Here is a 27,769-nt window from a genome sequence, read left to right on the forward strand (position 1 = left end):
AGCCAAGCATGAGGCGTAGAAGGTTTATTCTTTCCCTAGATGCCCGATTTGTTTCCAATATGCACTTCCCTTCCATCCGACTACACTGAACTCCTTCTAAAAAAGTGTCTGACACCTGGTTTTCTTCGACACATATTAGCTTATCTGCGCTTAATAGGTCGGTTTGGCTTCCTCTCTGGCAGCCTAAAGTATAATTGTGTCAGTTGGATTTGATTTTTGTTTAACAAAAGAAATACCGAACCAATTTGAAAGAAGTTTGGTTAGACCTGAATTTTACATGCTATTTTTTTCTTTATTTATTCTTTTTAGTACAGGCTTTTTCTCTTATATATATATATATATATTTTATTCATACTAGGTTTCTTTTTTATTTGTGAGAGGCTGCCAATTTCGAAAACCTATCTTCTTCTTCTTCTTTTTTCTCCCACGAAATCCTGCGAATCTTGCCCCGCCGTCGCCTTGCTGAGAGAACGTGAGAGGGTGGACAAGGAATGTATGCTATAAAACCCTTGGGTTTGTCGGGTCAACAACGGTTCGGTTTGATTTTTCGAGTCTGGTTCTGTGTTCAATTAACATATTCAATATATATCAAAATAAGTCTGTAATGAAAAAACAAATAAGACAACAGAGTGTAAGTGAGAGTTAAAACAAGAGAAAAATGAAAAACTTCTATTCATTAAAACAGAGTTTTACAAATATTTTTTGAAAAATAAATAACAGATCATTGGCTCATTAATTAGACTACTAGTATTCAAATTCTCTCAAATTTACATCTACTCATCCAATACTTAATTAACTACCAATTATAAAATTAACCATTAATCATCGCTCCTAAAACGTAGATAAATAAACACCAACAATGAAACTACCATATATTTGTACTACTTTTTAACAATGTCAGGTATTTATTAGACACAAAAACTCAACAACTTTAAAATTTAGAAATTTATTAGATACTCGTTAAAATTTAAAAACTTATTAAACAGCATCCAAATGAAAGTTTAGAGACAAAACTTGTAATTTTTATATAGAAAAAAATAAAATAAAATGGTAGCATGAACAAAGCTCAATTGACGAGGTGGTCTGGAGTTTCAAATATTCATCTCGTTTACAACTTTTAAAAATACTGTAAATTACAAAACTGAACCGGGTTCGATCCGTCCGGTTTTTTATTATTTTTTATTTATTTATTTATTTTATTTTCCACAATAAAAATGAAAAACCCCAAGGCATTTGCGAAGGGTTTTTGGACGAAGTTCGTAGCATCTTCTCCTCTGCAGCTGAGGATTGTCATCTCAACGTTTCGTTATTCAGTTCTGGGATTCTTCAATTCACATAGGTAGATATGGACATCGACGGGGTTTCGGAGGACACCTCTCGGCGAGTTCAAGTGCGGTTTATCACGAAACTCAAGGCTCCTTTCAAGGTTCCGACGAACGCCATTGCCATTCCCTCTAACCTCACCAGACTGGGTCTTTCCACCGTTGTTAACAATCTTATTCTAGCCGGTATGTTCTTTTATCGCGTCTAAAATGTCGTCTGGTTATTTGCTGTTTCACTGGAACTATGTTTCGTTGCTCCGTATTGACTTGTTTTATTGAAACTAATGGATAGGGAACCCTGAGTGGGAAGCAGAACCATTTGATTTTCTAATTGATGGCGAGCTGGTCAGAATGTCGCTGGAGCAATTCCTTCTTGCTAAGGGAATCTCGGCGGTAATAGTTAAATTGTTGTTATCAATGTTTGGTTCCTATGTTGTGTGGAGAGGAAATCGGAAGCTTTTGAACGCTTACAATATATAGTTTATTTATTTAGAATATCTTCAGTTGAGTATCCAATATGACCCAAGTTAGAGATCTGGGAGGTTTTATTATTGTCTCTTTTTCTTTGAATTTTTAGTGTTCTTCCTGAACTGTCGTTTTGGCATACAATAGGAGAAAACGTTGGAGATTGAGTATATTAAGGCTGTTGCCCCACGAAAGGAGGAAGAGCCTTCTGTTCATGATGATTGGGTCAGTGCAGTAGATGGGTCTTGTCCTGGGTAAGCATTTGAATGCAACATCTACTTTATTATAGTCATCTATGATTCTATATCACCTGCATTTTGGGTTTTTTTTTTTTTAGTTTAGCGACCGTGCTTCAATTTATTGTCCCTGTGAGTTTTTTAAGATTTAGTGGTTGGTTGGTATCTTATGAATGCTTTTAGAATTTTCTTCCGTTCCTGTATGTTGAACTACTCTACTATTGGCTTGTCTTGGATGCCCTGTAAGGGTGTTTGGCTGTCTGTTACATAGAACACTTTGAATTGTTTTATTGTGCAATCTGATGACATGGTTTGGGTTACCATGTATTCGGGATCATTGTTACAAGCTCGTGATTCTTTTAAAGAACAATTTAAATTCTTTTAAATAGACCATCTGTCTAACAAAGTTAAATTTTAGAAACACAGTTATCAAAACATAGTGTTACATGTTTTGTCAATGAAAAGCAGTTTTAGGCTCAACTTTTAAAGTCTCTTTGTGGTCATTGAGTAATAACGGGTGTCAATTTTCTACCTCTGGGATTACCTTATCCCAAATATCAATGATAAAGATTGATACAATGAGGCATTTTATTTGTAAGCCAGTGTATTTTATTGCTGCATGTAGCAAGTTTCAGCGTGGTGTAATTTATTGAATGTGCATATTAGCTGTTACTGCTGTATAATCTTTTCAGTAGTAACAGCTAATATGCCTATTGCCTATCCATTAAACTGTTATTGCTGTATGCCTGTATCATTACAATTAGGATTTGAATTAGTTTGTAGGCATATCTTTTTAAATGAAGTAATTTAATTTTGCTTCTTCTGTTTGCATGTCAAAATAGCAAAGGAAACTAATATAATTTGAACTTGTGTTTGCTCATATTTTTCAGGTTCATTTTGACAGGTTGCTATGATGGCTTAGGAAGGTAAACTTAAGTTTTTTTTTTAATACTCGAAGAAACCCATAAACTGTTGTCTTTCTTACTATTTTTTCTTGAATAGTGAACACGGATTGTTATCTAAAAACATCTACTATTGTTCCATAGGGTTTGGGAATCTGCCGGATTGTGTACACATATACTTGAAGGTCATAGCGATGCCATATCATCCGTCTGTATTGTGAACCCTGAAGGTATTTACCAAACTTACCATCTCCTATAACACGATCCGTGAACAATGTTGTGCCAGTTGTTATAGTTGATAATTTTATTTTCTCTTTTCTATATCAAGCTTGTAGTTTTTTCTTGTGAGCTCCTGGTATTAGATTAATATATTTTGATATATTGGAAACTTTATATCACTTTCTGTTTGAGAAACTTGTCTACATGCTGAAGCACTTCAACGTTCCGAGGTAACCTTTAGCCCAAATTTTTTCTCTGAAAGTTGCCCTAGGAAATCCTTATATCTGGATTTCTACGTTCTCGTGCATGCATGCTGTTTACTATTAGATATACATATACTATAAAGTTTTTTTCCATTTTAGGAACGTTCAATCTTTGGGTTTAGGACCTTGTGGCCCTAAGCTATCTTTGACTTGCTAGCTAAATACTAGTCTTTGTCTAATTTATATTTATTGTTTTATTGAAACATGGTTCTCTAATTCAAGTTTGAATCTTATATCGATACTGGTTTATTTACTTCTTGACCATGCTAATACAGAAGCTGCTAGTGTCACTCTCGCCACTGCTTCAAAGGATCGAACACTCAGGCTGTGGAAGGTAATTTTTTGAAGAAGTACTTGTTTAATATTGGACCTATGTGATTGATGATTTAACAAAATAATTTTTCCTGTTTCCACTTGGAAGTATTCAAAAGACAAGTCTGCTAGCAACCCTACCAAGATAAGGGCATTCAAAATCTTGAAAGGACACGGATTATCTGTCCAAAGTGTTGCATCACAGACGTCTGGAGACCTGGTATGATTATGTTCTTGTTGCTGTGTTGTGTATATTATATGTTCCAATTCAAAGTGAAAGTTACAACGGTCTACTCACAAGTTTGCTCATATTATTTGATCTTTTATTATGTAATTTAGATCTGTTCAGGTTCTTGGGATTGCACAATCAATTTATGGCAAACAGATGAACCTCAATCTGAAGGTGATGTTGTCTCCATCAAGAGGAGAAAAAAGAATGACCAGGCTGAAGAATCTCAGTTAGAGGTAAAGCATAGTTTTTGTTCTTTTTGGTTAATTAGAGTTGACAACATGTCTTATCCAAAAAATTAGACTAGACAACATGTGACTATTTCAAGTGGGATCATGCATTATGGAAATGAACCTTTAACACAAGGAATGCCTCGACCCCCAGTTAACATTGGGGCCCATAAAAAATTAAAGAGGCTTGGAACGAATGAGTTCAAACCATGGTGATTGCCTATCTAAAATTTTCAATCTTACGAGTTTCTTTGGTAATCAAATATCGTAGGGTTCGGCGGTTGTTCGATGAGATTAGTCGAGTCATGCATGCAAGCTGGCATGGATGCTCACACACACACACATATAGGAATGCCTGAGCACCTGTTAAATATTAATTTTCAATTAGTTTGGTGTTTGGATGGTTAGAATGAATCGCTCCATGACCAGAATTCTCACTTTGCACCCTGCTTTTTATCTTTCTATGATATTATAATTTGAGCCTTGTTGCCTTTATCGGAGCTTTCTAAAAATTAACTCTTTCTGTTGTTACCAACCAATTCTTATGCTGCCTGGTGCGTGACTATTAATAGACATTTCTTTTTTTTGGATAGGAAACAAATTTCATATTGAGGGTTTTTAATTTTTGGTCATGAAATCTTAAACCGTTTCAACTTTCATAGCAACTCACTCTGTTCTCTATTCTCTCTCTTTGTCTTCTTCTTTTCTTTTAGTTACACATATATATAAGAAGGTTTCTTATCTTCTGCTTTTTGTTTCTTTCCCTTAATTTTTTCTCATATTTTTGTTTAATAATGTAGCTTATGTCTCTATATAAAACATCTAACAGGGCACCTCTGTTGCTACGCTTGTTGGCCACACACAATGTGTATCGTCAGTTGCTTGGCCGAAGCATGGAGAAATTTATTCAGCATCGTGGGACCATTCTGTAAGAAGATGGGATGTCGAGACAGGCAAAGATTTGTTTAATATTGTATGCTCGCCAACTCTTTCCATGTTCCTCTTCATGCATATGTTTATGAAATAGAATTTAATTTTGATGTTGAAGTTCTTGTTTTACATGACATGGACGTCCGTAGGAAGTTATGCATTCTCCATTTCCATGAAATTTTGTGTAAAATCCAACTTTTATGGAAATATAGCCCAGAAAGCATGTTCTCTTGAGGAAAGACATTAAACAGTTACTAACTTGTCAGTTTGTTTGCTTTTATGGAATGAAACTATTAGCAGTAGTAAAGGAAACTTGACAATTGAATGTTCTTTGGGATTAAATAGATATAAAATTACCTAAAGTTCCACACTTCTCTGAATTACTGTCTTATGTCTTCAAATTCATTCATCCAAATGAAATATGGATCCATTCATTAGAAAAATTGTCTCCATTGACAGTTTTGTGGTAAGGCACTCAGCTGCCTCGATATCGGAGGTGAGGGCTCCACTCTCATTGCTGCCGGTGGCTCAGACCCCACCATTAGAATATGGGATCCTCGTAAACCAGGTATACAGAACGGGAAATGGGCTGCATCCTCTAGAAACACTTCTGTATCTAATAATGTGATATTTTTGTAGGAACTTCTGGTCCAGTCTTTCAGTTCTTGTCCCATAGTTCTTGGGTTTCAGCTTGCAAGTGGCATGATAGATCTTGGTTCCATTTGCTGTCTGCATCATATGATGGGAAAGCTATGCTGTGGGATCTGAGAACTGCGGTACTCGAATATTCTCGCGCTCTATTGTTTGTTCTAATTTTGAATGTATAACACCTGACCAAAAAAATTGTTTTGTTCATCTTACAGTGGCCTTTAGCTGTAATTGACTCTCACAAAGACAAGGTACCCCATTTTGTTCCTTCCTCGCCAACATAGCCTTTGCCCTTTGGAACCTTGTTTCATTATGTTTGCAAATTTCAGGTACTGTCGGCTGACTGGTGGAAAGGTGACAATGTTATCAGTGGCGGGGTGGACTCGAGACTGTGCATTTCGTCTGGGATTTATGTGCCGTAAGGTAGAATAGAAAGATTTTCTTTTCTGGTAAAAAGGATTTTAGTTTACCACGAAATGACCACCTTAATTGACTATGAAATTATTATGGATGAGTTCGATTGCTGAAATCTCTTTAAATTTTCTTTTCAGGTCTGCTGCCTTTTCTTCAGTGTAAGGTAGAGAACTGTATCAGAGGAGAATATAAAAAGTAAATTGCGTTTCTTTTGTTGTAAAACCAATCAAATTTTCTCTCTTTGGAGAGAGCTCCCAACTATAGGCTGACTGAAACTTAAGAGTTGAGATTGGCTTATTATTTATAATTTATTCTTTTCTTTGAGTTCTCCCATAATACTCTCTCACCTTTTATTTATTTATATATATATACACATACATACATACGTATTCATATACATACATATACATAATATATGTAGATACATATATATACCTATATATTTATAAGTGTATATATATGTTATATACGTACATACTTATATATGTGTATATGTATGCATATGTGTATATATGTTTATATATTTATGTGTGTATGTATATATAGATGTATATACATACACACATGTACATATTATGCATATATGTATATGTAAAATATTATGCTATCTATATAATGCCCCAAGGATAGTTCAATTGGCAAGAGCTTGGACATCTTAGTCACGTTGGTTTAAAGGTCTCAAGTTCAGATTTTTCGAAAAGTTTAATTTAAAAAATCTTTAATGTTTCTTAAATTTGAGTCTTAAGGAGGGGGCGGATGTCCCTGGGTATAGGAGCAAAGTTCTGACTCTTCGTTATTAAAAAAAAAATATATATAAAATATCTAGAAAGCAATATCATCTACCATTGTTATGTTAGGATAAGTTCTTTTTTATTTTAGTTCAACTTGTGAAGGTGAGATTCTATTTTTTGATCAATGATATATAACTTAATTAGTTGAACTATGTTGAAGTTGGTGGATAAATACTTCGTATACCAGGGACAATGAGTGATGTATTTATTATTATTTTTTAATATTTTTTAGTAAAAGAAAATTTCATATGAACTTAATAATATTCTAAATCATATCAATTGTTTAATAAATAAGATATACTTATAGCCTCGGTATATTTAATTTGTTAAAATTAATATTTTTAAGAGTATTGGATATACATCAATGATATTTTATTTTATTTTTGTTAATTTATTAGAAAAAAAAGTATTCATTAAAAAACAATTATGTTGGATTTGAATGAAATTAACAAAGGAAAATCAAGTAAACAAAAATTTATATTAGAGTGGATATTCAAAATATAAAACAAAAAATAAAAAACTAATTATAAAATATCTAAAAAGCAATATTAGCAAGGGACAAATAATATACTTTTCATCATATAGTTTTTTAGAAGTTTTCAAAATTGAAAATAATCTTTAAATACGAGATAATTTTATTCATCTCCAAAAATCTCGTGAATCTCATTCTCTCATTTTCATCATTTATTTCTTTGAACCCACGACCTATTCATTAATTATTTTACAACTACCAAATTTCTTATGATTAATAAATTATAAAATTATCTTTTTATGATTAACTTTCTTTTTTTTCTTTCTTACTGAAACTTATTTTTATCTATCTTATGATAATTGGTCAAATAAATCCTATATGGTATAAAATTTAAGTTAATACATTTTTTTTATCTATATACTTTTTGAATATCGTGTCAATTTAGTTATTAAACCTTAAACTTTTACAATTTCATCATAATCTTAACTAAAATTTAATGTAGTTTAACTAGTTAAGATTGTACTGAAAAAAAATTTACAATTTCAATTACACTGCTAAACAGTCTAATAGTAAAGTTTGGATGATCAATAATTATATTTGGAGTGAGTTTAGGAATTATAATTAGGATTAAAGTGTAATTATTAGTTCGTGTTAGCCATAAAAATTCATAATTTGTTTAATTAATTACCATACTATCTCATTTAAAATTTATTTGATAACCAATACTATGTCGGTATCTCACCTATAATACTAGCTTCAGCATGCCACATAATTCAAAATTTAGAGATGTAATTAATTTATAAAAATGGTGACTAATAGACACGATGGTCCTATATTACAAGGGCAATATCTATAATTTGATTTAAAATTTAGGATAATAGGTAAACATGATTTTTTTTAATATACACAATAAAAAAATTTTAAAATAAGATTTAAAATGTGATGTCAATAAAAATGTTGAGATCTCAATTTTATAAAAATGTCAATTGAAATATGGATAAGATAAAATGTCGATGTCAATGATTGTTTCTCGAAAAAATTCATAACAAATAAATATTTGATCATTTTAAATAGATAAAAAATTATTAATAATAATATTAGGTAAATATTAGTGATATTTCTCCAATATTTTGTCCATTATCGTATGATATTAATCTCGATATACATCTTATGTTGATATGGATCTTACATACATATGAAAATGTACGAAAATTTAATATCTCAAAATTAAAATAATTGGATTTTTTCCATTGAAAAGCATACTTGAAAAGGGTCAAAGGCTTTTTGTTCACTCAAATGAAACATGACAAAGAAAAAAGCAGCTTTTTGGCAATATAAAAGCCGTTCTCTCCCCGCCATTCGAATTTCTTCTTTTTCAATGCTCATATTCTACTGAATCCAGCAGCTCCACCTGATTCCTCGGTTCCCGCATTTCCCAATTTCGAGTTCTTTCTTAATCTTCTCAAGGAATGGAAACACTCCTCCTGGTCTCGGATTGATTCCGCCATTGAAATCAGGTCTTCAAGTTTTTCTACCTTTTGTAGCTTCCGTTTTTAGTTCTTCAGGTTTCGGTCGTCGACGCTTATGATCGGATCACTCAGTTTGTCACTCCCATTTTCACTTCCTTGCTTGGTTTTCATCCTTCTTTGTTGATTTTGCTTTAATTTCTCCTGTTTGTGTTTTGTCTTTTCCATCTTCTACGTGATTTATTTGAAAATTTATTATATTAGTTAACGTTATGGAGCTACCGTTCTGGTGGAATTTGTTATGTTCGGTGATTCATTTGCTTGCAATTTGTGATGAACTTTTCTGTGCTTTTGTGGGTGGGGAAATTTGAACCACAGAATAGTCTATAAGTTATGTATCTCGTGGTTGAGTTTTGATTAATTTATAACGTAACTAGTTCTATTGTTTCCGTGGTAAAACTGAGTTTGATTCCTTACAGGAAGTAATGGGTCCACTCCCATTACTTGACACAGCAATTGAATTCCTTCCGCGTTGCCCTATTATTTCTGCGGGCTCATCATATTGCAGACGGTCATCAAATTATCATCAAATTCTAAGAACAGTTTCAGCTGCAAGGAAGTGGTACTTGTGCTTTTACTCTGCCTGGATGTCTTCTCCCTCCTTCCCTCCCGAGAAAAGGGGGACTAGATTTGGTGTTTTAGCTTGATTTTGCGATGTCCTTTCTTCTTTCATTTCTTTTTAATTACTATCCAATCGGTAATGTTAATGCAGGAAACTCTCATACGTTGACAAATTGCTGTGTAAACCAAAAACTGTTGTTTTTTCTAGTCCGGTATGGATAACTTTTAACCTATAATCTTTGTTGTTTTCACTATTAGAATCTGCGAGCTAGCTGCTTGAACAGAGTTATGAATCATCATATCGGATCCTACTTAAATCTTTTGTTTTGTTTTGGCTGTTACTCAAGTAACATGTAAATGTATGGCTGACTCCTTTCCTGGAATGGAAATGGGAATTTAACTTGTGTATTCAACTACATGACTACATCTTATGTAGAAGCTGAGAAAATATGATGCGACTTATGGCTGTTGGTTTGCGACAGGATAATTCAAGCGATAATTTAACAGATTGGGTAGATGATGCTGATGGCTTTTCAACTGGAAGAAGTGAAGTATTGCAAACAGAAGAAGATGAAATTCTTGCAGTTAAAAAGGTCCTTTTGGAGTCTCAAACAAGACAAGAAGCTGTAGAGAAAGAGAGAGATCAATTGATTGAGAGGTTGGCTCGTTATGAGGCTAAACAAAAAGAATATGTTGCTACTATTTTGCATGATAAGGAATTGGCAGTTTCAGAACTCGAGGCTGCCAGATCATTATTTAATAAAAGACTCCACGATTCGGTGGGTGAGAAGTTTGCTTTAGAATCTAAGCTGGTCCTTGCGAAGCAGGATGCTATTGATCTTGCAGTACAGGTTGAGAAGTTAGCCGCAATTGCCTTCCAGCAGGCCACCTCACATATATTAGAAGATGCTCAATACAGGGTTTCAGTTGCAGAAACTTCTGCTGTTGAGGCATCTTATCAAATTGAAAAACAGATCAGGGATGCTATTGAAGGTTCAATGCTGTCTTTTGTAGAACAATCAAAACAAACTATTGAAAAGGCTCTGGACGTGGCTGAAAAAGCTGGTGCTCATGCAAAGAAGGTTGTGGGAACATTTACCGATGAGGTATATCCTCTAGATGAGATCGCCTCTGTCCAATCAGAAAATATTAAGTTGAAAGGTGTCATCAATGAATTGGAATCTCACTTATTACTTACAAGGGCTGATGTTGATAACCTCAAGTTGGAATTGGAGCAAGCCCGAGCACAAGCCACTGCATCAGAAATTCGAGCCAAAAATTCAGAGAAAATATTGCTCGAATTTCAGGAGTTGAGCAGGGAAAAAATCATCAAGCAGGAGGGAGAAATTAAATCAATGATGGAGAAATTCAAGAAAGATTTAGCAGACAAAAAAAAAGCAGCTACCAAAGCTTTCAAAGCTGAGCTAGAAGGTATTAAGTCTGCCATTGAAGCTGCCAAAGAAACTGCGTATTCAAAAGACAATGCCTATGTTAGAAGATGCGAAGCACTGCAAAGACTATTGAGGGCTTCGGAAGCTGCAACAAAGACGTGGCAACAACGAGCTGATATGGCAGAGTCATTGCTATTGAAGGAAAGAACCCCAGGTAAAGTTGATGAAGATGCAGTTTATGTTGTCAATGGTGGGCGGATAGACCTCTTGACAGATGATGAGTCACAAAAGTGGAAACTCTTGAGTGATGGTCCTCGAAGAGAGATACCTCAATGGATGGCTAGAAGAATTGGAACCATTCGTCCCAAGTTTCCTCCAAGAAAGATTGATGTAACTGAAGTCTCAACATCAAAGTTTAGATCCTTGGACTTGCCCAAAATTGAAGAAGTATGGTCAATTGCTCAAGAAAAGCCAAAAGTAGGCGATACACTAATTGAGCATGTTATCGAGAAAGAAACAATAGAAAAGAAAAGAAAGGCTCTGGAGCGTGCTTTGGAACGAAAGACCATACAATGGCAAAGGACCCCAGATCAAACAAAATTAGGTAAGCTAGCTTTCCTGTTAATGTAATCAAGAAAACATTTAATGATATATACCTAACATTCAATTTTCATGGACTTTGATGCAGAGCCTGGGACTGGAACTGGACACGAAATTGTGGTTAGTTTTTACTAATGACATAGAATGCATTGTACTAATTTTAGTTTGGAAATAATAGGTTTATTGTTTCAACCTTTTTTTTTCTTTTTTTTTTAATTAATTAAGTTTTAGCAGGTTTTTGTCATGTTTCATAGTTGCATCATTTACTCAATTTCTTAAATAAATGACCTTACTGATTGATTTGCATGTAGTTGATCTCTTGTTCTTTAGTATGGGATAGGTATCACACTGTTGGTCCAGTGTTTCAAGGGTATAACATCTCTTTGGCTAAGAGGTTAAATGATGCTCTAGCAGAGGCGTCTGACAAGTTAGCTGACTGTGTAAGTGTGGATGATAAACATGCTAGGGAGGTTATTGTGTGCACAGTTGAGTGTATGGGGAGGGCAGTTTACCTACCCCACCGAGTAGACAACTAGCCTGAGGTTGAAGACAATGGTCATGGTGTGTTGGTGTACACAGATGCGAGTATTATGCATGAAGCACGTAGGTTGAATGCATGTGGTAGGGTTAAGACACATAGGATAAACACTAATAATGGGGCACGGTGAAGCATGATCTTGGAGCAAGATTTAAGGAGTGCTCTTACCCATAATTTGAAAGGAGATATTCCATGATTTAGGGAAAGAAGTTGTGTTGAGGGAAGGTGCCACTATCAATATTATCGACAAATGTTAAATCACCACTAAACCTAAAAGTTTAATCTAATAAGTTGTAGTATATTTAATTCCTTAATATATTCTTAACACTTCCTCTTACACGTGGGTTCAAATATATATTTGATTTACGAAGCCAAAGATGTAGATCTATCAATTGGGGAAGAAATAATATTCTAAAGGGTTTGAACACAAGACCTCTTGTCCAGAACTTGTATTAAATCAGTAAACACTAAAGCTCAAGCTAAGGTATATTTAATTTTTAAAATATATTATTAGCAAGTGCGACTATATTTGATAGAAATCGTAAAAATATAATAATAATGAAGAAAATATAGAAAGATAGCAACCAAGTAATTTGAGGCACTTTCCCCTCCCCTCTTGAGAAAATTCTGGACTTAACTACCACAATTATTTGCTTGACTCCATCCTGTCCCAGTTACATTTTTTTGTAACCAAGCCTTACTAGCAAACTCTTTGACTAATTACTAGCGTGCCCTTACTTTCCTATAATATTCCTAACAATTACCCTTAATATCATTCCTAACAAATATCTCTGTTTCTTATTAAAATAAAAATGAATAAATAAAAAAAAATCCCTTTTCTGATTATTCTGTGAATTTCTGGATTTAAATGCCGTGAAATTTGAAACAAACTTATTACGTCCTAGGGAATATAAATGATACCTACATTAAAAGAAGTACAAATAAAGCCAAACTTATCTGTTTCACTTTTAAGTATTTGCTGTTTAGATGCCAAAGCGAGCATAACTTAGTGGTAATTGGCATATATCTCCAATCGAGAGGTTGTGAGTTCAATCCCCAACCCCACATGTTGTACTAAAAAAGTACTTGCTGTTTAGATTGGTAAGTTTAAAATCTTCAAAGACTTTTTTGTTGCAATGATTTATTGGTAGACTTCCCCCATTGAGAACCTATTATTCTTTCAGTTATTACAATATTCTAGTTATTATCAATCTGCTCAAAACTTGACTGATGATTGTTAATGTATCTCTTCAAGTTTCAAGGTTTCAACTGGGAAAGCTGGAGAAGACGCTGGTACCTGGAATTAGCTGCCAAAGCTTCTGATTTATCTCAATCTGGGATCACAGCAGTGTGGCTCCCACCACCAACAGAATCCGTTGCTCCACAAGGTTTGCTGCATTTAATTTTTCTTTTATATTATTTGAGGCAAATAAAATTTAAATTAGCTCTTATTGGCACCTATGGTTCATACATTTCTAAATCTTTTTTCCCCATTTGGTTAATATGGGATAGTTTAATGTTGGGGCCACAACTTACAAAGTGTGTAATATTTTGCAGGTTATATGCCATCTGACCTATATAATTTGAACTCATCTTATGGATCTGAGGAAGAACTCAAGTACTGTATAGAAGAATTTCATTCTCAAGATCTTCTGGTATGTTGCGGTCTGAAACTTATCTGAAGTATTGGGTGTTTATTTAATTCATCTATTTGTTTCAATTATCCTTGGAATGCAAAGAAATTAAAAATGTATTCATGCACGTGTACGATTGTAAAATTTATATGTTAAACTATATCTTTGAAGATAGGTGTTGGAATCTGGCAGAAAGTTTCCACTAAACTTTCAATATATTGTTTTTTCTAGATAACAGGCTGAGGATATTATAAAGACAACCAAAGAAAAGGGAAACAGCCTAGTGGCTGGGGTAGAGGGAACCCCGCGGAGAGAACTAAACTAAAAAGGCCTTTCAATCATTTACAGTATGAGGAGGCTGTACAAAAGAATTTCGTATGACTTGAGCACCACCAAGAAGCCAAAAGCTTCAAGCTATTAGAAAAAGAATCAAAGAAAAGAAACTTATCTTCAAAAAGCCTATCGTTTCTTTCAATCCGAATATTCCACATCAGAGATCTCGAAGCACATCTCCATAAGTTCCTTCCTTGCCCTCCCTCTGAAGTTTCTCCCATCCAGCGTTTCCAAAAGCCAATCATCCACCTTTTTAGGGAGACAAAGCTGCACCCAAAATATCTAACAAGAATGCCCAACCTTTCCAAGCAAAGGGACAGTGAATAAAAAGATGATCCAAGCTTTCACTCTCTTCTTTGCTCATAGGACACATCAAGGGAGAGATTGACCACGAGGAGAACTTTCTTTGCAGTTTGTCATGGGTATTCAAACTTCAATAGGGTAGTAACCAAAGGAAAAACTTTATCTTAACTTTGAATTTCCAAACGAGATCTACCAAAGAAGGGGTACCTAACAGAGAGATTAAGAAAAGCGAATCTCGAAGTAATGGATCCTGAAGTCTCAAGAGCCCATCCGAGAGTATCAGGATCATTGCTAAGGGTGGAGGAATTTAGCTTATTGATCAAAAGCACCCAACTATTAATCTCCCAATCAAAGTGACCCCTAAGTCCCAAGTAAAACTTTATGGGTTCCAACAATCTGCAATGGGAGCATTTTTCTTCAGAGAAAGAGAAAATGTCGGGGAAGATAGGTGCCAGCAGTCTGTTATCTAATTCAGTTCCATGAAGATATGTGCCAACAATCAGCAAGGGCGGTATTTCTTTGCTTCAGATCCCACCCCAGGCCCCCATGAGGATTGGCAGAGCCGCCCCAATCCCAATTAACCAAATGACATCCGCTAGAGCTACCTCCCCACACGAAATCTCTAATGAGCTTCTTAATATCATTGATAGTTTTTGTAGGAGCTCTAAGGATGGAGAAGAAATAAATCGGGAGGTTCATCAGTCGGAACTTTCAAGAATTTGTGAAAGAGATTTTTTATTTTTTTATTTTTCATATTGAAACAGACTTAATCATCTGGAGTAATGTGCCTATGGAGAATTCTCACTCACATATCATGAATCAATATTAAGGATATAAAACCATGCTATGTCAGAAAGTTGCAAACCCTATAAAATAGAATTACCACCAACTGTAAATGTGTATTCTAGGAGGGGTTGAAAGGGTAATGCCACCCGTGTAATTCCAACAATATATTATATGGGTTTTTGTTTGTTTTTTTTTTTTGGTTGCTCTTAATATCTGATACTGCAATAGCACCACATGTTCTTATTTCCAGCTAGTGCTGTCTTTGCCCAACGTTAACTATTTTCACTACATATTCATGAATAAAGATCTTTGTTTTATGTTCAACTCCTTAAATTTTTACAAACATTATTTGAATCTGCCTCCAGGCCCTCGGTGATGTTGTGCTTAATCATAGATGCGCACACAAGCAGGTCTACTCCTGTCCCATCATTGTTTACTATTTTTACTCTTTTAGCTCCTTTTTCTTTTTTATGTTTATAAAATCACATCTACTAATCTTTTCTACATAAATATTTTTCATGTTGCATTAAACTATTTCAGATCTAATGTACTTGCTCTAATAATTGAAGTTTAGATATTCACAAAGCGAATAAATTTTTATTTATTCGTTATTTCTACTTCAATTATGAATTTATGTTGTTCAAAATGGTGAGAAACAACAGAATAAATTCAAACTTGTAACTTCGTATCAGATTGGGATGGAGTAAAGTTTGAAACATCCACCACCACCAAAAGTTGATGTTGGATAAGTTAAGAATAGAAAAGACGTGTTTTGTTCTTTGAACTTGCATTGTTGGTAGCATGTCTTCTTGTCCTTTCTATTTGTCCTTGAGCTTTCTGTAGGAACTTTAGTTGTCCACTTTTATTTTGTAACTTTACGATGTATAATACACAACATATAAACACAAATTTTGAAGTAAGTCTTAAAAGATTGATATTTCTTGATTAAATGTGTTTTTTCAATGGATAGGACTGACTCTTTGTTCTCAAATTTAGTTGTCAGTTTCTTTAGAAAACTAAAAGATCTAGTTGTTTATGTTCCTCACTTAACAGGCCTTCTTTTTGTTGCAGCTTCAAAGTAGTTGTGCCTTTATATAACTTTGTGCGCTTGTTGGTTTCAGAGTCCCAATGGTGTTTGGAACATTTTTGGTGGCAAGCTTCCTTGGGGACCTGAAGCAATTGTCTGTGATGATCCAAATTTTCAGGGTCGAGGAAATCCTTCAAGTGGTAATTATTTAGCTTAGTCTACTGACTGAACTATGAATGCTATTATCTGGATTTTATGTGGAAAACTAGTTAATGTCATCATCTTGATGGTGTCTACCTTGACATGAAAGCAATTGTTCCCTTAATTGGCATGAACATGAAGTGATTTAATTTATTAATTGTGATTGTTTTTAAGTCTTGATCATTTCAAGTTTAATATGGTTGCTTTATACAGAATCTCTATAGAATTGGGTCATGCTTGATTTAGCATAAAATCTTCCAATGAGAAGAATTACAACCAGCATAAGTTCGCTATCACATAAAGATTAGAATGAACAGATATGTTGCTTACTCATTCTGAAATTAGCCAATTCAGTTCCATGAAAAGCTTTAGTGTAGTTAGTCATGTTACTTTTTGTTTGTTTTTGCTACCTGTAGGCGATATTTTCCATGCAGCACCAAATATTGATCATTCCCAAGACTTTGTGAGGAAAGACATAAAAGAATGGCTAAATTGGCTTCGCAATGATATTGGTTTTGATGGGTGGCGCCTTGATTTTGTGAGGTCATTTCTCTGCGACTTTTTTCTACAATAGATGCTTTCTTATAAATAATAGATGATACTAAATTGGAGAAAATATTCTCTGTTCAATATATTTTCCCCAGCATGAAGTTGCATTCACACACAGCCACATATGATCAAGATGTTCAAGAATTAAGCTCACATACCTTCTAATTTTTACAGTCAGCCGGTACTAAAATTGGGACAATTGGGGTAGAAATACCATTATAGTTCCAAAATGAGTTACTCTTGTGTTCCAGGATATTGAAGATTTTTCTCTGTTACTTGTAGAGGTTTCTCGGGTACATATGTTAAAGAATATATAGAGGCTTCAAATCCGACTTTTGCTATTGGAGAATACTGGGACAGTTTGGGTTACGAACATGGGAATTTATGTTATAACCAAGGTAGTACGTTGCTCTACACTCTCGGACTTATTTTCAGTTCTATGAACAATTTTATTGTTAGTCTTTGTAAAGGACCATGCATGCAGTCCTTCATTTCTTTCAGTACATCAGAGCTTCAGTATGCTTATTATAATCAAGAGGTTGTCATTAGGTCCACAACTACCAAGTACCAAGTCAAGTTTGAAGTGTGGAAAAATGCCTGGTTGATTCTGTAGTTTTACCTCTAGTACGTGCCGGATTGTATTTAATTATTGTGGGCTTTCTAACTATCTCATATCATTATGTGCTAAGTTAAAAGTAAATGGTGCTTTGGTTCCTATGTTGTACAAATTTAGGAAAATAACTAGTGAATAAAAAGTTATATGGTTAACACTATGTCCAAGTTTATATATATAGGACGTGGGATGGGATTTCAAGTGGCTGTAATCCTGGGCAAAGAATTCTCTTGATGTTTTTATAATCTTTTACCTCACACTATGCTAAATATTCTCAACTTGCTCATATGTTTAGATGCTCATCGGCAACGAATAATTAATTGGATCAATGCCACTGGTGGCACTTCCTCAGCATTTGATGTCACAACAAAGGTACTTTTCATTATCTTTATGTTACATTTCTCATTTTGAAGAAGGTGAAGGGAATACCAGGTGAAGATCATTCGGGTGCCATCCTTCATTAAATTACCAAGAGGCATACATACAAAAAGTTGTGGAGTCTTTTTTTTCCCTCTCCCTTCTTTGGTTAATTGTGTGGAGTTTTGGTGAAGATTAATGATAGAACCTGAATAATTAGAAATATATTGAAATATAAAAGATAGAAGAACTACAATAATCCCCAAGTAATTCAAGGTACTTGGATCCTCCCCTCTCGAGATCACTCGAGCTTAAACCAACTAAATCAATACCTACTTTCATTCTTTCCCCCTCACTCTATTATAACAAATCTTCCTACCAACTTCCCTCACTAATTACTAATATATTCTCAATACACTAATAATATTCCTAATTCTATCCTAATAGCATTCCAATCCATTAATTTACTTGAGTGACTGGATGATGCAGTGAGCAAAATTATTTGCAACAGATTCTGGCAACATTTTTTAAAATTTTGTATTTTGTCAAATATCTCGTCATATACAAGTGTTTTCTTCGTTTGACAATCCTGACATCTAAGTCCCTTGCAGGGGATACTCCATTCTGCCCTTCATAACCAATATTGGAGGTTGATAGACCCACAAGGAAAACCAACTGGAGTAGTGGGATGGTGGCCTTCCCGTGCTGTCACTTTCTTGGAAAACCATGACACTGGGTCCACACAGGTTTGCATCTAGTAGCGAGTTTACCATTTGCAGCAACAGGTTTCACTTTCATGGATGAGCTAATATAAATGGCAGTAACATTGGATATGTCCTACATCTGTTTCAAGTAGTACCCACATGAAAAATTTATTATAGAAAGCAACTGTTTAGTGAGAATGACTTGATTTCATGCAAATAGCTTCTCCAAGCTTGCATTTTGTTCCAGATTTTCAATTGTCTTTAAATGTAAAAATGAAATAAACTATTTTGGTTGGTTTCAAAAAAGCTGGAGGGACAAACCATAAACTAAACGTCTTGATTTCAAGTTGTGATGCGATTTATTTAGGATTCTAAATATCATACAAGGCTTTCAATATTATATGTTGTAGAGTTGAGTAATTGCCCCGAAGATGTGCATAAACTGCTTGAACACCAACAGTTATTAAACAAAAAATAAATAAAGAACATGAGAAATTGGAATGTTCTCTGACAGATTCATTTGTGAATTAAGCATACATGCTTATTAAATGGCATGTTCTCATTATTCATCAAACATTTCGTTCCTATAATTGTAATCATTCACATTTTGGAAGCACCTTAGTATTAAAGCTAGCGCCCATCATTTGAAATTTCCCCTGAAATCTTACTGATCTTGTCAAACTAAAAGCTAGTGAGTTTGGGGAAGCAAAAACTGAATTTTTCAAGTTGTTTATTTACAGGGACATTGGCCATTTCCACGAGATAAACTTGCTCAAGGATATGCATATATTTTGACTCATCCTGGAACAGTAAGTTCTTAATCACTGAATCCCAGAATATCTTTTTGTTTTGTTATCCCTAGTGCAAAAGGTTGATTTTATTTTCTTCCTTTACTCTTGTTTTAAACTATGTTGGCAAATAAAGGTTTGATCATGTGAGAATCTAACAAGCAAGATTTTAGATAAGCCCCCTCTTGTATCACTAACGTGAAAAAATAAAGAAGAGGGGCAGAAAAGTAAAGGGTGAGAATTGTTATAACTAAAAAGAGGGGAGGGGTGTTAGAATGACAGTAAGGGGATGGGAAGAGAATGTACAATGAATAGAATAAATTGTACTTGTGAGAAAATGGATGATTAGCTAATCTTTTGGAGGGAAACCCAAGGAGGAGGGAGTTAGGGAGAGAAGGAGACTCTTGAATACTTATCCAATTGTTTTTCTTTAGCCAATTAGAACAAAATTCTGTCCTATCTGTTTCCGATGTCTCAGATTAGTTTATTATTTCTATTCCATGAATTTTATTTTCATATTCTTTTCTTTCGTTTTTTTTTTTGTATAATACTTTCTTCCATGAAAGTTGTAATTTTCCCCAAGTATTACTGATTGCTTTAGTTCAATGTATCTCTTAAACTAACTGCCATCAAGTGCAATGGAAAGAAGACAATGAAAACTAATGACAGCTCATATGAGTTCTAGTTGGAGTCATGAAATTCAATTACTTGAAGCTATATATTTTATGACATTTTTTTATAACTTGTATCAGCCAAAATGGTGGCCTTTAGGCAACTGTTAGTCAAGTTCTCCCCTGCTCGTTTCTCTGTGATTATATAAATTATGAAATATCTTGATTGGAACCATATTGATAAAAAAAAGTAATACAAAAAGATAACTACCAAGTAATTCAAGGTACTTGGACTCTACTCTCTCTTGAGTATTCTTACTCAAGCCTAAACCACACTAAACAATTACATGTCTGAATCGTCAATCCTTTCCCACTCACTCTATTTATAACAAATTCCCCCAACAACTTATCTACCTAATTACTAATACACCCTTAATATCCTATAAATATTCCTAGTTTTATCCTAATTGCATTCCTATCATATCTCAACTGTTACATAATCTTCTTGTTCATATTACTTGGAAAGAAAACCTTATTTCAATCTAGTTAAAACGGCATGAGCTTGTAATCCATTGTTGTGAGCTGCAGTATTTTTATTTTCTCAAAGGGAGGTTCCGGGTCCCTTATTTATTTATTTTTAAGCTTTATGCTGTAGTTTTCTCTGACATGTCACTGCCCTCTCTCTCTGTCTTTTGATATCTAATGTTGCCGACTTATTTCTTTCATTTTGCAGCCTGTAATATTCTATGACCACTTCTATGATTTTGGCATCCATGACATCATCACCGAGTTAATCGAGGCTCGACATCGTGCTGGGATCCATTGTCGGAGCTCCGTTAAGATCTACCATGCAAATAATGAGGGATATGTAGCACAGGTTGGAGATACTCTGGTAATGAAGCTTGGACACTTTGATTGGAATCCCTCCAAGGAAAATAATTTGGATGGGAGCTGGCAGAAGTTTGTTGATAAAGGATCAGATTACCAATTGTGGCTAAGACAATAGTCCTATTAAATGGAGGAAGGATAACAGACAGTCTGTTCATTGATTTTGGTCAGCAACTGTAAGCTATCTCCTACTAAAAAGATACTGTTACTATAATTTATAACTTGAGGTAATTTCCTTCTTTTTCAAGGTTAAATTGGTAAGGTGTGTATAAATTTACCTCCAAATTGTTCAAACATTATTCAAGGTAGTTTTAGATGAGCCAGTCACAACTCACCAGAAATATCTATGATATACTTTTGTTACAAAGCTCAAGAGATGTATCAGGTCAAGAAAAATGGTAAAATTTTATTATCATGTTATTATATTTACTATAACTGAGAGCAAAATATTGGGCTGCTGCTGCTTCTTGTTGTCATATAATGTAGCTAACAGTTTTTTTTTTCCTTTTTCTTTTCATTTCTTTTTTCTGGTTATGGTTATATTGCAGGTTATTCTTTAGTGCAATTCGGGCTGGAGTGGGTTCTCCTTTCATTCATTAGTCTTTTAATAATGGTATCAAATAAGTCTCTAAACTTAACTTTAAAAAGTATCTAATAGATTTTTAAACTTTAAATTTTGTGTCTAGTATCCAGTAGTTTCTTGAACTTTAAAAAGTGTCTTAAAAGTCAAGAATCTATTAAACACAACATTGAAAGTTTAGAGACTTATTTGATACAAAATCCTCAATTTGAGGATTTATTAGGCACAAAAGTGAAAGTTCATAAACCTATTATGTATAATATTAAATATTTAGGGATATATTAGATACTTTTTAAAGTTCATAGACTTTTTAGACTCAACCGTACTCAAGAATCAAACTTATAATTTAACCAAATAGAGTCGGTGCAACTCTATAAGCCTGCCCAAGATCACTGGTAAGTTGATGTGTAATTTGCTCCAGGATTTCTCGAGTCAAATGGTGTGTCCTCATCTGATTCTAAGTTCTAACTGATTATTTTGGTTATTTTATAGTTTAGGGTCTAATTTTAGAATTGGCTTACAATTTTAATTTAATTTATTTTTCTTTTGGGTAGTTTCTGGTATTTTATCAGATAAACCATTGAATATTATTTAATATTTACTTACTAGCACTGTTAAAAGTGAATGGGTGTTTTCCTAAAAATATATTTTTTTAGTGAGAAACATAATTCAACATAATTTTGTCGGGTAACCATTTATTATTTCTTGCTCCCTAAAATTTTAGAAAAAATCAATCTATACTTCTAAACTTTGCAGTTGAACCAACGAAAACCTTAAATTGATAATGGTATAAATTAAAATTTAAAACTCTCATAAGTGAATCAATTTACCCTCTCTGTTAGGAAAATCATTAATCATAAATTGCACTTGTGTGAAGACCTCTTCAAATTAAACAAAATATTGGAGGAAAATGTTGGAATCGAGTGGGCGGTAGCAGCTTTCATCAATATGGGTGATTCATCAATAAGTGCATATAGTTATGGAAATTTATCTCAAAAAAAAAAATATATATATATATACACACACACACAGTTATGGAAACATCATTCAATGAAAGGGATAAAATGTTTTTGCGAAAGATTGAAGTATATTGTTTGTGTACAAATCTTGGCAATCTTGTAGATTTTATAAATTATTTTTTTAACTTTGCACTAAAGCTAGCCTAGTATATGTTTTTAACTTTGCATATGTCGTGATGAATTAAAGTTTAAGCGATTTTTATTTCGCTGGTCTCATTTCATTAGACATACAATTTTCTTTTACCCTATATACTTTTAGACTCATGTATAAATAATTTTTTTTTTTTACTAAATTGAGAGAATGGAAGTAAAGAAGTTGACTTGAGAAAAATTCAACTTTTTAGATTTAGCTACAAATTTATGAAAATGTTTATATATTTAGCGACAAAAAAAGAAAAAGAAAAAAAAGGTCTCGATATCAAAGTACTGTTAAAGATTATACATGAAAAGGTAGAAGAGGTTCGTGGAACAAATTGGCAATGCAATACTTCCCAAAATACAATAGCAACGAAATAACATTAAGTCACAAAGAAATTGCAATGTTTTGTTTTTTTGTCGTAATGTTGCAACGAAGAAGAAAAATGTTGCAAAATCTTTATGATAGTAATAAATTGCAACACATTATTTTCTTCGCTAAAACTCACAAATTTCAAAAGGAAAAAAAAAAAAAGCAATCAAGTGTTTTTATTTTATAAATCCCATTAATTTTATACTAAATATATGTTTATAATTCATTGAACGAACTGAAAATACTTTTTTAACAGTTCTTTAAATAAACAATACACAAATTAAAAATAAACCATAGACTTGGGGTTTTTTTTTTTTTTAGTACAAGAGGTATGGGTGGAGATTTGAACTTATATCGGAGATATGTGTTTTAACTAGTTGAAATATGTTAAGTTAAATAGATTTACGTTTTTTTTAACTCATTCGTCTACTTAGGAGTGGAGCTATAAATTTTCACAAGGATTAAAATTTTAGTAGATAGAATTTTAAAATTTTAAAGTTAGATATAAACAATTTTTATTTTTCAAATTAACCCAAAGCAAAGGAAAGACAATTGCGTTGCATTAGCCAATAATTTCTATAGGGTGTTTCTAAATTATAAAATGTCAATGTCGATGGAAATGTCAAAATATCAGTTTTATAGAAATATCAATAAAACGTTGATGTCAATGGACATTTTCTAAAAATTATATAAAAAAAATTCATTACAAATATTAAAATTAACAAATAAACATTTCATCATTTTTAAATAAATTAAAATTATCAATATCAAATATTATATCCACATTAATGATATTTTGATATTGTTTTCTATATTTTATCTATTTTTGTGAAAATATAAAAATGTCGATGTCGAATCTATATATATACGAAATGTAATGTAAGGTGTCGAGAGAAATTTAATAGGTTTGTTGGGATTTCAAGGGATTAATAAATGTCAATGTAGGAAGTTTTATTTTCTCTGCCTCATGTTTCTAAGTACATTTGTTCCCTGTACTATTCCAGTTCATTTTCTCTTCACTTTTTTCACAAAACTTTTTTCTTTTCTTTTTCCTCATTTATTTTCTCCTTGAAAAGTAATTGCTCCAAAGTTTGAAATTTTACCACGTATTAAAATTTTGTCGATAGATTGATATTTTTATTGACATCAAAATATGGGGTGAATCAACATTTTTCTAGTATTGTAAGAAAAAATTGATAAAATATAAACACAATATTAGTAATATAGACATAATATTAATATTAATATATCGTAACTCATTTAAAAATAGTGAAAAGGTTATTTATTATTTTAAATATTTGTTATCAATCTTTTATTTCTATGATTAAAATATATATATATATTCATCAACATCGATATTTCCATAAAATTGAGACTCCCACGATTCTATCGATATCGTCATCGACATTTAAAACCTTAGATCTAGGTCATGAAAAATCCAAATGAAAAATTGTTGTACATAAACTACTTGGTGTAGCTTTCATTTTTTTCTCTTAAAAAAATTTAAAAAAAAAGTTCATTTTATGAAATCATGTATTTTAGATCTTAATTAAAAATAAATAGGTTAAAATACTATTTTCGTCCTCTACTTTTTGCTTTAGTTCATTTTAGTCCATGTACTTTTAAAATATTCGTTTTGATTGCTGTATTTCAATTTTGGTTTAGTTTGGTTCCTGTATTTTGAAAATGTTCATTTTGGTCACTGTAATTTTAAAATTTGACCATTTTGGTCCCTTATTTTTATTCTTGATCTCATTTTTTTATCATAATTTTAACATGATGCTACCATCAATATATTTCTTATTGGCCACTAGAGCTAACCTATCATGATGTGATTTTCTATTTTTATTTTTGTCCATTTTTTCACAATAATTCCTAAATTTCAAAAAAGAAAAATTGGCTCCTTAAAATTTAAAATCTCAGTTTTAGTTTTAAAACTTCGGCTGAAATGCTAATAATAATGTATATGATATGTTTTTTAGTAATAAAACTGAAACTTGAAAATTCAAAGCATCAAAATGAAAAGTAGAGTTAAATTTAAGGACCAAAATCAAAGTTTTAGAAATAAATTGGGACAAGTACGAACTTGATAAAAATTCAAAGACCAAAATCCCATTTAGGCCAAACCATCTTATTATTTAGATTTAGGTTAAATTACAAAAGAAAATACTTAGTTTTTTATACATCTTATCCAAATCGTCCTTAAAAAATGTTTGACAATTAAGAGATAAATTGTAAAAATAAAATATTTTTTAAGAAATAATGACCGTCAATTTCTTAAATGGTGGCTAAGATAGCTGTAGATCTTGACACGTAAGGAGATAAATATTTTCCAATTTCAAATTTAATTGGTTGTATTTCTTTAGTAATTGAACTTAATTTTTTCTTAAAATAATGTCTTTGAATTTTGGATTATTTTGGTTCTAATCATTTTTGCCATCTCTTGCATAAACATGATATACTAATAAAACTAAAAAGCATTGATTTTGTATAATGTGGCACCCACCATGAATGGAGTGAACAAATTATAAACCAAAAATTTCCAACTCCTTTTATTAAATCTAGTCGGCCTAGTTTCCAAGGGAAAAAAAAACAAAAACAAAAATCTAGTTAGCCTGGTTCGATCAGTAAATCATGCTAACACTCTTAGTAGCAATGTTAACCACGTGATCTAAATCACGATGAAATTCAAAAAAAAAATTTGAAACTAATTTTTATCCTTAGATTTAATGTTTTATGTAATAAAGGGTACTTTTCCTAAAATAAATATTATTTTTTGATTCTTATACTTTTAACTTAGATCTTTTTTTGACCATAATTTTAACCGGATAAATCGATATTAAAAGATTTTTATTGTGTTAAAATTTTATCGAACTTAAAAAGATCAAACCCAACCAAAACCAGGCTATAATGACTATTTAGCATTAACCCAAATCCAATGAGACAGTGGCCTTAAAAGTTGGCTTTTGCACATGGCCTTTCCTCTTTTTCTCTCCCTCACAAAACCTGTCACCATCACCCCAACCATTGGCACAGTCTGATGTCCATCTCACTTGGATATTATGAACAAACCCATCACAAACTCCCCACGCAATCTCTGCATTTTCTTCAGTTTCTGCAGAGTTTTTTCCCACCCACAGTAATTCCATATTTGAAACCAATTCCATTTGATTTCAAAATGAAACACAGATTCAGCAAATATAACTCAATTTCATCATATCATGATTCAGGAAACAATATGTATGTATATAGTAAAAGAGAATGATTACCTTCCGGCCGGAGAAATCTTGATTCGAGAAATTGAAACCCTACGGTTGTTGTGTTGTGTTTGTACTTGTACTTGTACCTGAGATTTCAAATTTCCTGCGTTTTGTTGCTCAAAACCTACAAAACTTGCCTAAATCAGAGACGAGACGAGACGATCGTCGACGAATTTTAGATGTGCGTAACTGAATCGAGCGCAGAGAACATGTCAAGATGGACTTGTATTAATGTATTATGAATATTTAAAGAAAGAAAGAAAAAGAAAGAGATTCTAAACTTCTTCGCTATTCAAATTTCCTCCGATTTCTCTCCAATCAAAACACGGCATGCAACTGAAAAATTTCCAGAAAATCATCCACCGTCTCCTTCTCTCGATTTCGTTTTCCTTCCTTCAAGAAGTAAACTACGATACGGCATTTTCTCTCTCAGTACCGGATCCGTAAAACTCGATCAACCTCTGCAAAACGAACACCTGATTCTTCAACAGAACGATGTAATCCGCCGTCTCCTGAAACAACTCCTCCGCTTTCCGATTTCCTCCGTCGTCGTTCCGGCTCGGAATGAGGCTCTCGAGCGCCTCCAGCTTCGCCGATACGTCGGAGGAGCACGCTTTTCCGCCATTTTTGTGGATTCTTCGAGCTCTGAGAATTCGAGAAACGTACCTCGATCGCGACGGCGCTCTTCTCGTCGCCGATTGCTTCCAAGATATCCTGTGTTTCTTTACAACCGAGCTCATTCTCTGCGCCAGATTTTAGAGAGAGAAAGAAGAGAGAGAGAGAGATGGATGAAGAACACGAAGAGGAAGTTAGTGGACTGTTCGTTCTACGGCTGAATGGAACGAGAGGACTCAGAGTTTAATAACGACGGAATAATCCATTGCCCCTTCTATTGCTTTTTATTACGAAAATGCCCTTCCTGGAATTTCCTTTGTCGTTTTGCGATCTTTTTTTTTTCTTATTTTAGAAAATGTGTTATTTCTGATAATTCTGTGGCCCTTTTTGGAGATTATTTAATTGACGAAAGTCGTTTTAAAGTCTGTTTGAATGGAATATTTGGAAGATGTCTTTTTTTTTTTCTTTTCATCTTTACTTTGGGTCAAATCTTAAAATATTTAACAGAAAAATTATTAAATTTCCGTAATGAATTAAAAAAAAAGTCTAATTTCTATATTTACTAATTTTAAGAATATGCAATAACAAATTTTGTAACATGGTTTTGCACTTTTGTTTTCAAATTTGTTCTTAAGAAATATGATTTGACTTGTAGATGAATGTTATTGGGTAATTAAATTATTAATTTTAAGTGAGTACAAAGATTTTGCTCCAAAGAAAAAAGTGAGTTCAAATATTAATATTATTATGCACTTAAAATTAGAAATTAAAACTCAACGAATATATATTATAGGAGAGATAGTTTACCTTATTTGGAAAAGGTGAAAAAAAACCCTTAAACTTTTTTCAAAGAGATCTTATCACAAAACTTGTATTTATTTATTTGCTTTCGTAACCTAAACTTTAATTCTTTTTTTTTTAAAAAAAAAAACCCCCCATAAAAC

General features: G+C 33.0%; 2 protein-coding genes and 1 long non-coding RNA gene across 4 annotated transcripts; 2 read left to right on the top strand and 1 right to left on the bottom strand.

Annotated features, from left to right (window-relative positions):
* Nucleotides 1-1,229: 1,229 nt before the first annotated feature.
* LOC111022210 (Transducin/WD40 repeat-like superfamily protein) lies at nt 1,230-6,506 on the top strand. The gene is made up of 14 exons (XM_022299386.2): nt 1,230-1,508; nt 1,615-1,715; nt 1,935-2,041; nt 2,914-2,949; nt 3,070-3,155; nt 3,683-3,741; nt 3,829-3,939; nt 4,059-4,184; nt 5,008-5,151; nt 5,568-5,676; nt 5,748-5,884; nt 5,972-6,007; nt 6,086-6,179; nt 6,308-6,506. Exons 1-13 carry the CDS (start codon nt 1,346-1,348, stop codon nt 6,176-6,178), a joined length of 1,308 nt encoding a protein of 435 aa, XP_022155078.1. The 5' UTR covers nt 1,230-1,345; the 3' UTR covers nt 6,179; nt 6,308-6,506.
* Nucleotides 6,507-8,721: 2,215 nt separating this feature from the next.
* LOC111022188 (uncharacterized) lies at nt 8,722-21,272 on the top strand. Its single transcript, XM_088127346.1, has 15 exons — nt 8,722-8,950; nt 9,379-9,521; nt 9,672-9,732; nt 10,003-11,515; nt 11,600-11,631; nt 13,305-13,437; nt 13,607-13,704; nt 15,471-15,515; nt 16,227-16,332; nt 16,750-16,876; nt 17,165-17,280; nt 17,791-17,867; nt 18,464-18,598; nt 19,297-19,365; nt 20,689-21,272. Exons 2-15 carry the CDS (start codon nt 9,385-9,387, stop codon nt 20,959-20,961), a joined length of 2,922 nt encoding a protein of 973 aa, XP_087983472.1. The 5' UTR covers nt 8,722-8,950; nt 9,379-9,384; the 3' UTR covers nt 20,962-21,272.
* Nucleotides 18,057-26,617, bottom strand: LOC111014122 (uncharacterized). Of its 2 annotated transcripts, none has more exons than XR_015792770.1 (2): nt 26,220-26,617; nt 18,057-18,695 (listed from the first exon to the last, which is right to left on the bottom strand). It is a non-coding gene; the product is annotated as an uncharacterized LOC111014122 (long non-coding RNA). The 2 variants fall into 2 exon arrangements; XR_002601800.2 differs by lacking the exon at nt 18,057-18,695 and adding an exon at nt 25,833-26,065.
* Between the last annotated feature and the right edge of the window lie 1,152 nt (nt 26,618-27,769).

This window comes from Momordica charantia, assembly GCF_013281855.1.
Source record: "Momordica charantia cultivar OHB3-1 chromosome 8 unlocalized genomic scaffold, Mcharantia_2.0 BLBB01000008.1, whole genome shotgun sequence".
Lineage (NCBI taxonomy): Eukaryota > Viridiplantae > Streptophyta > Magnoliopsida > Cucurbitales > Cucurbitaceae > Momordica > Momordica charantia.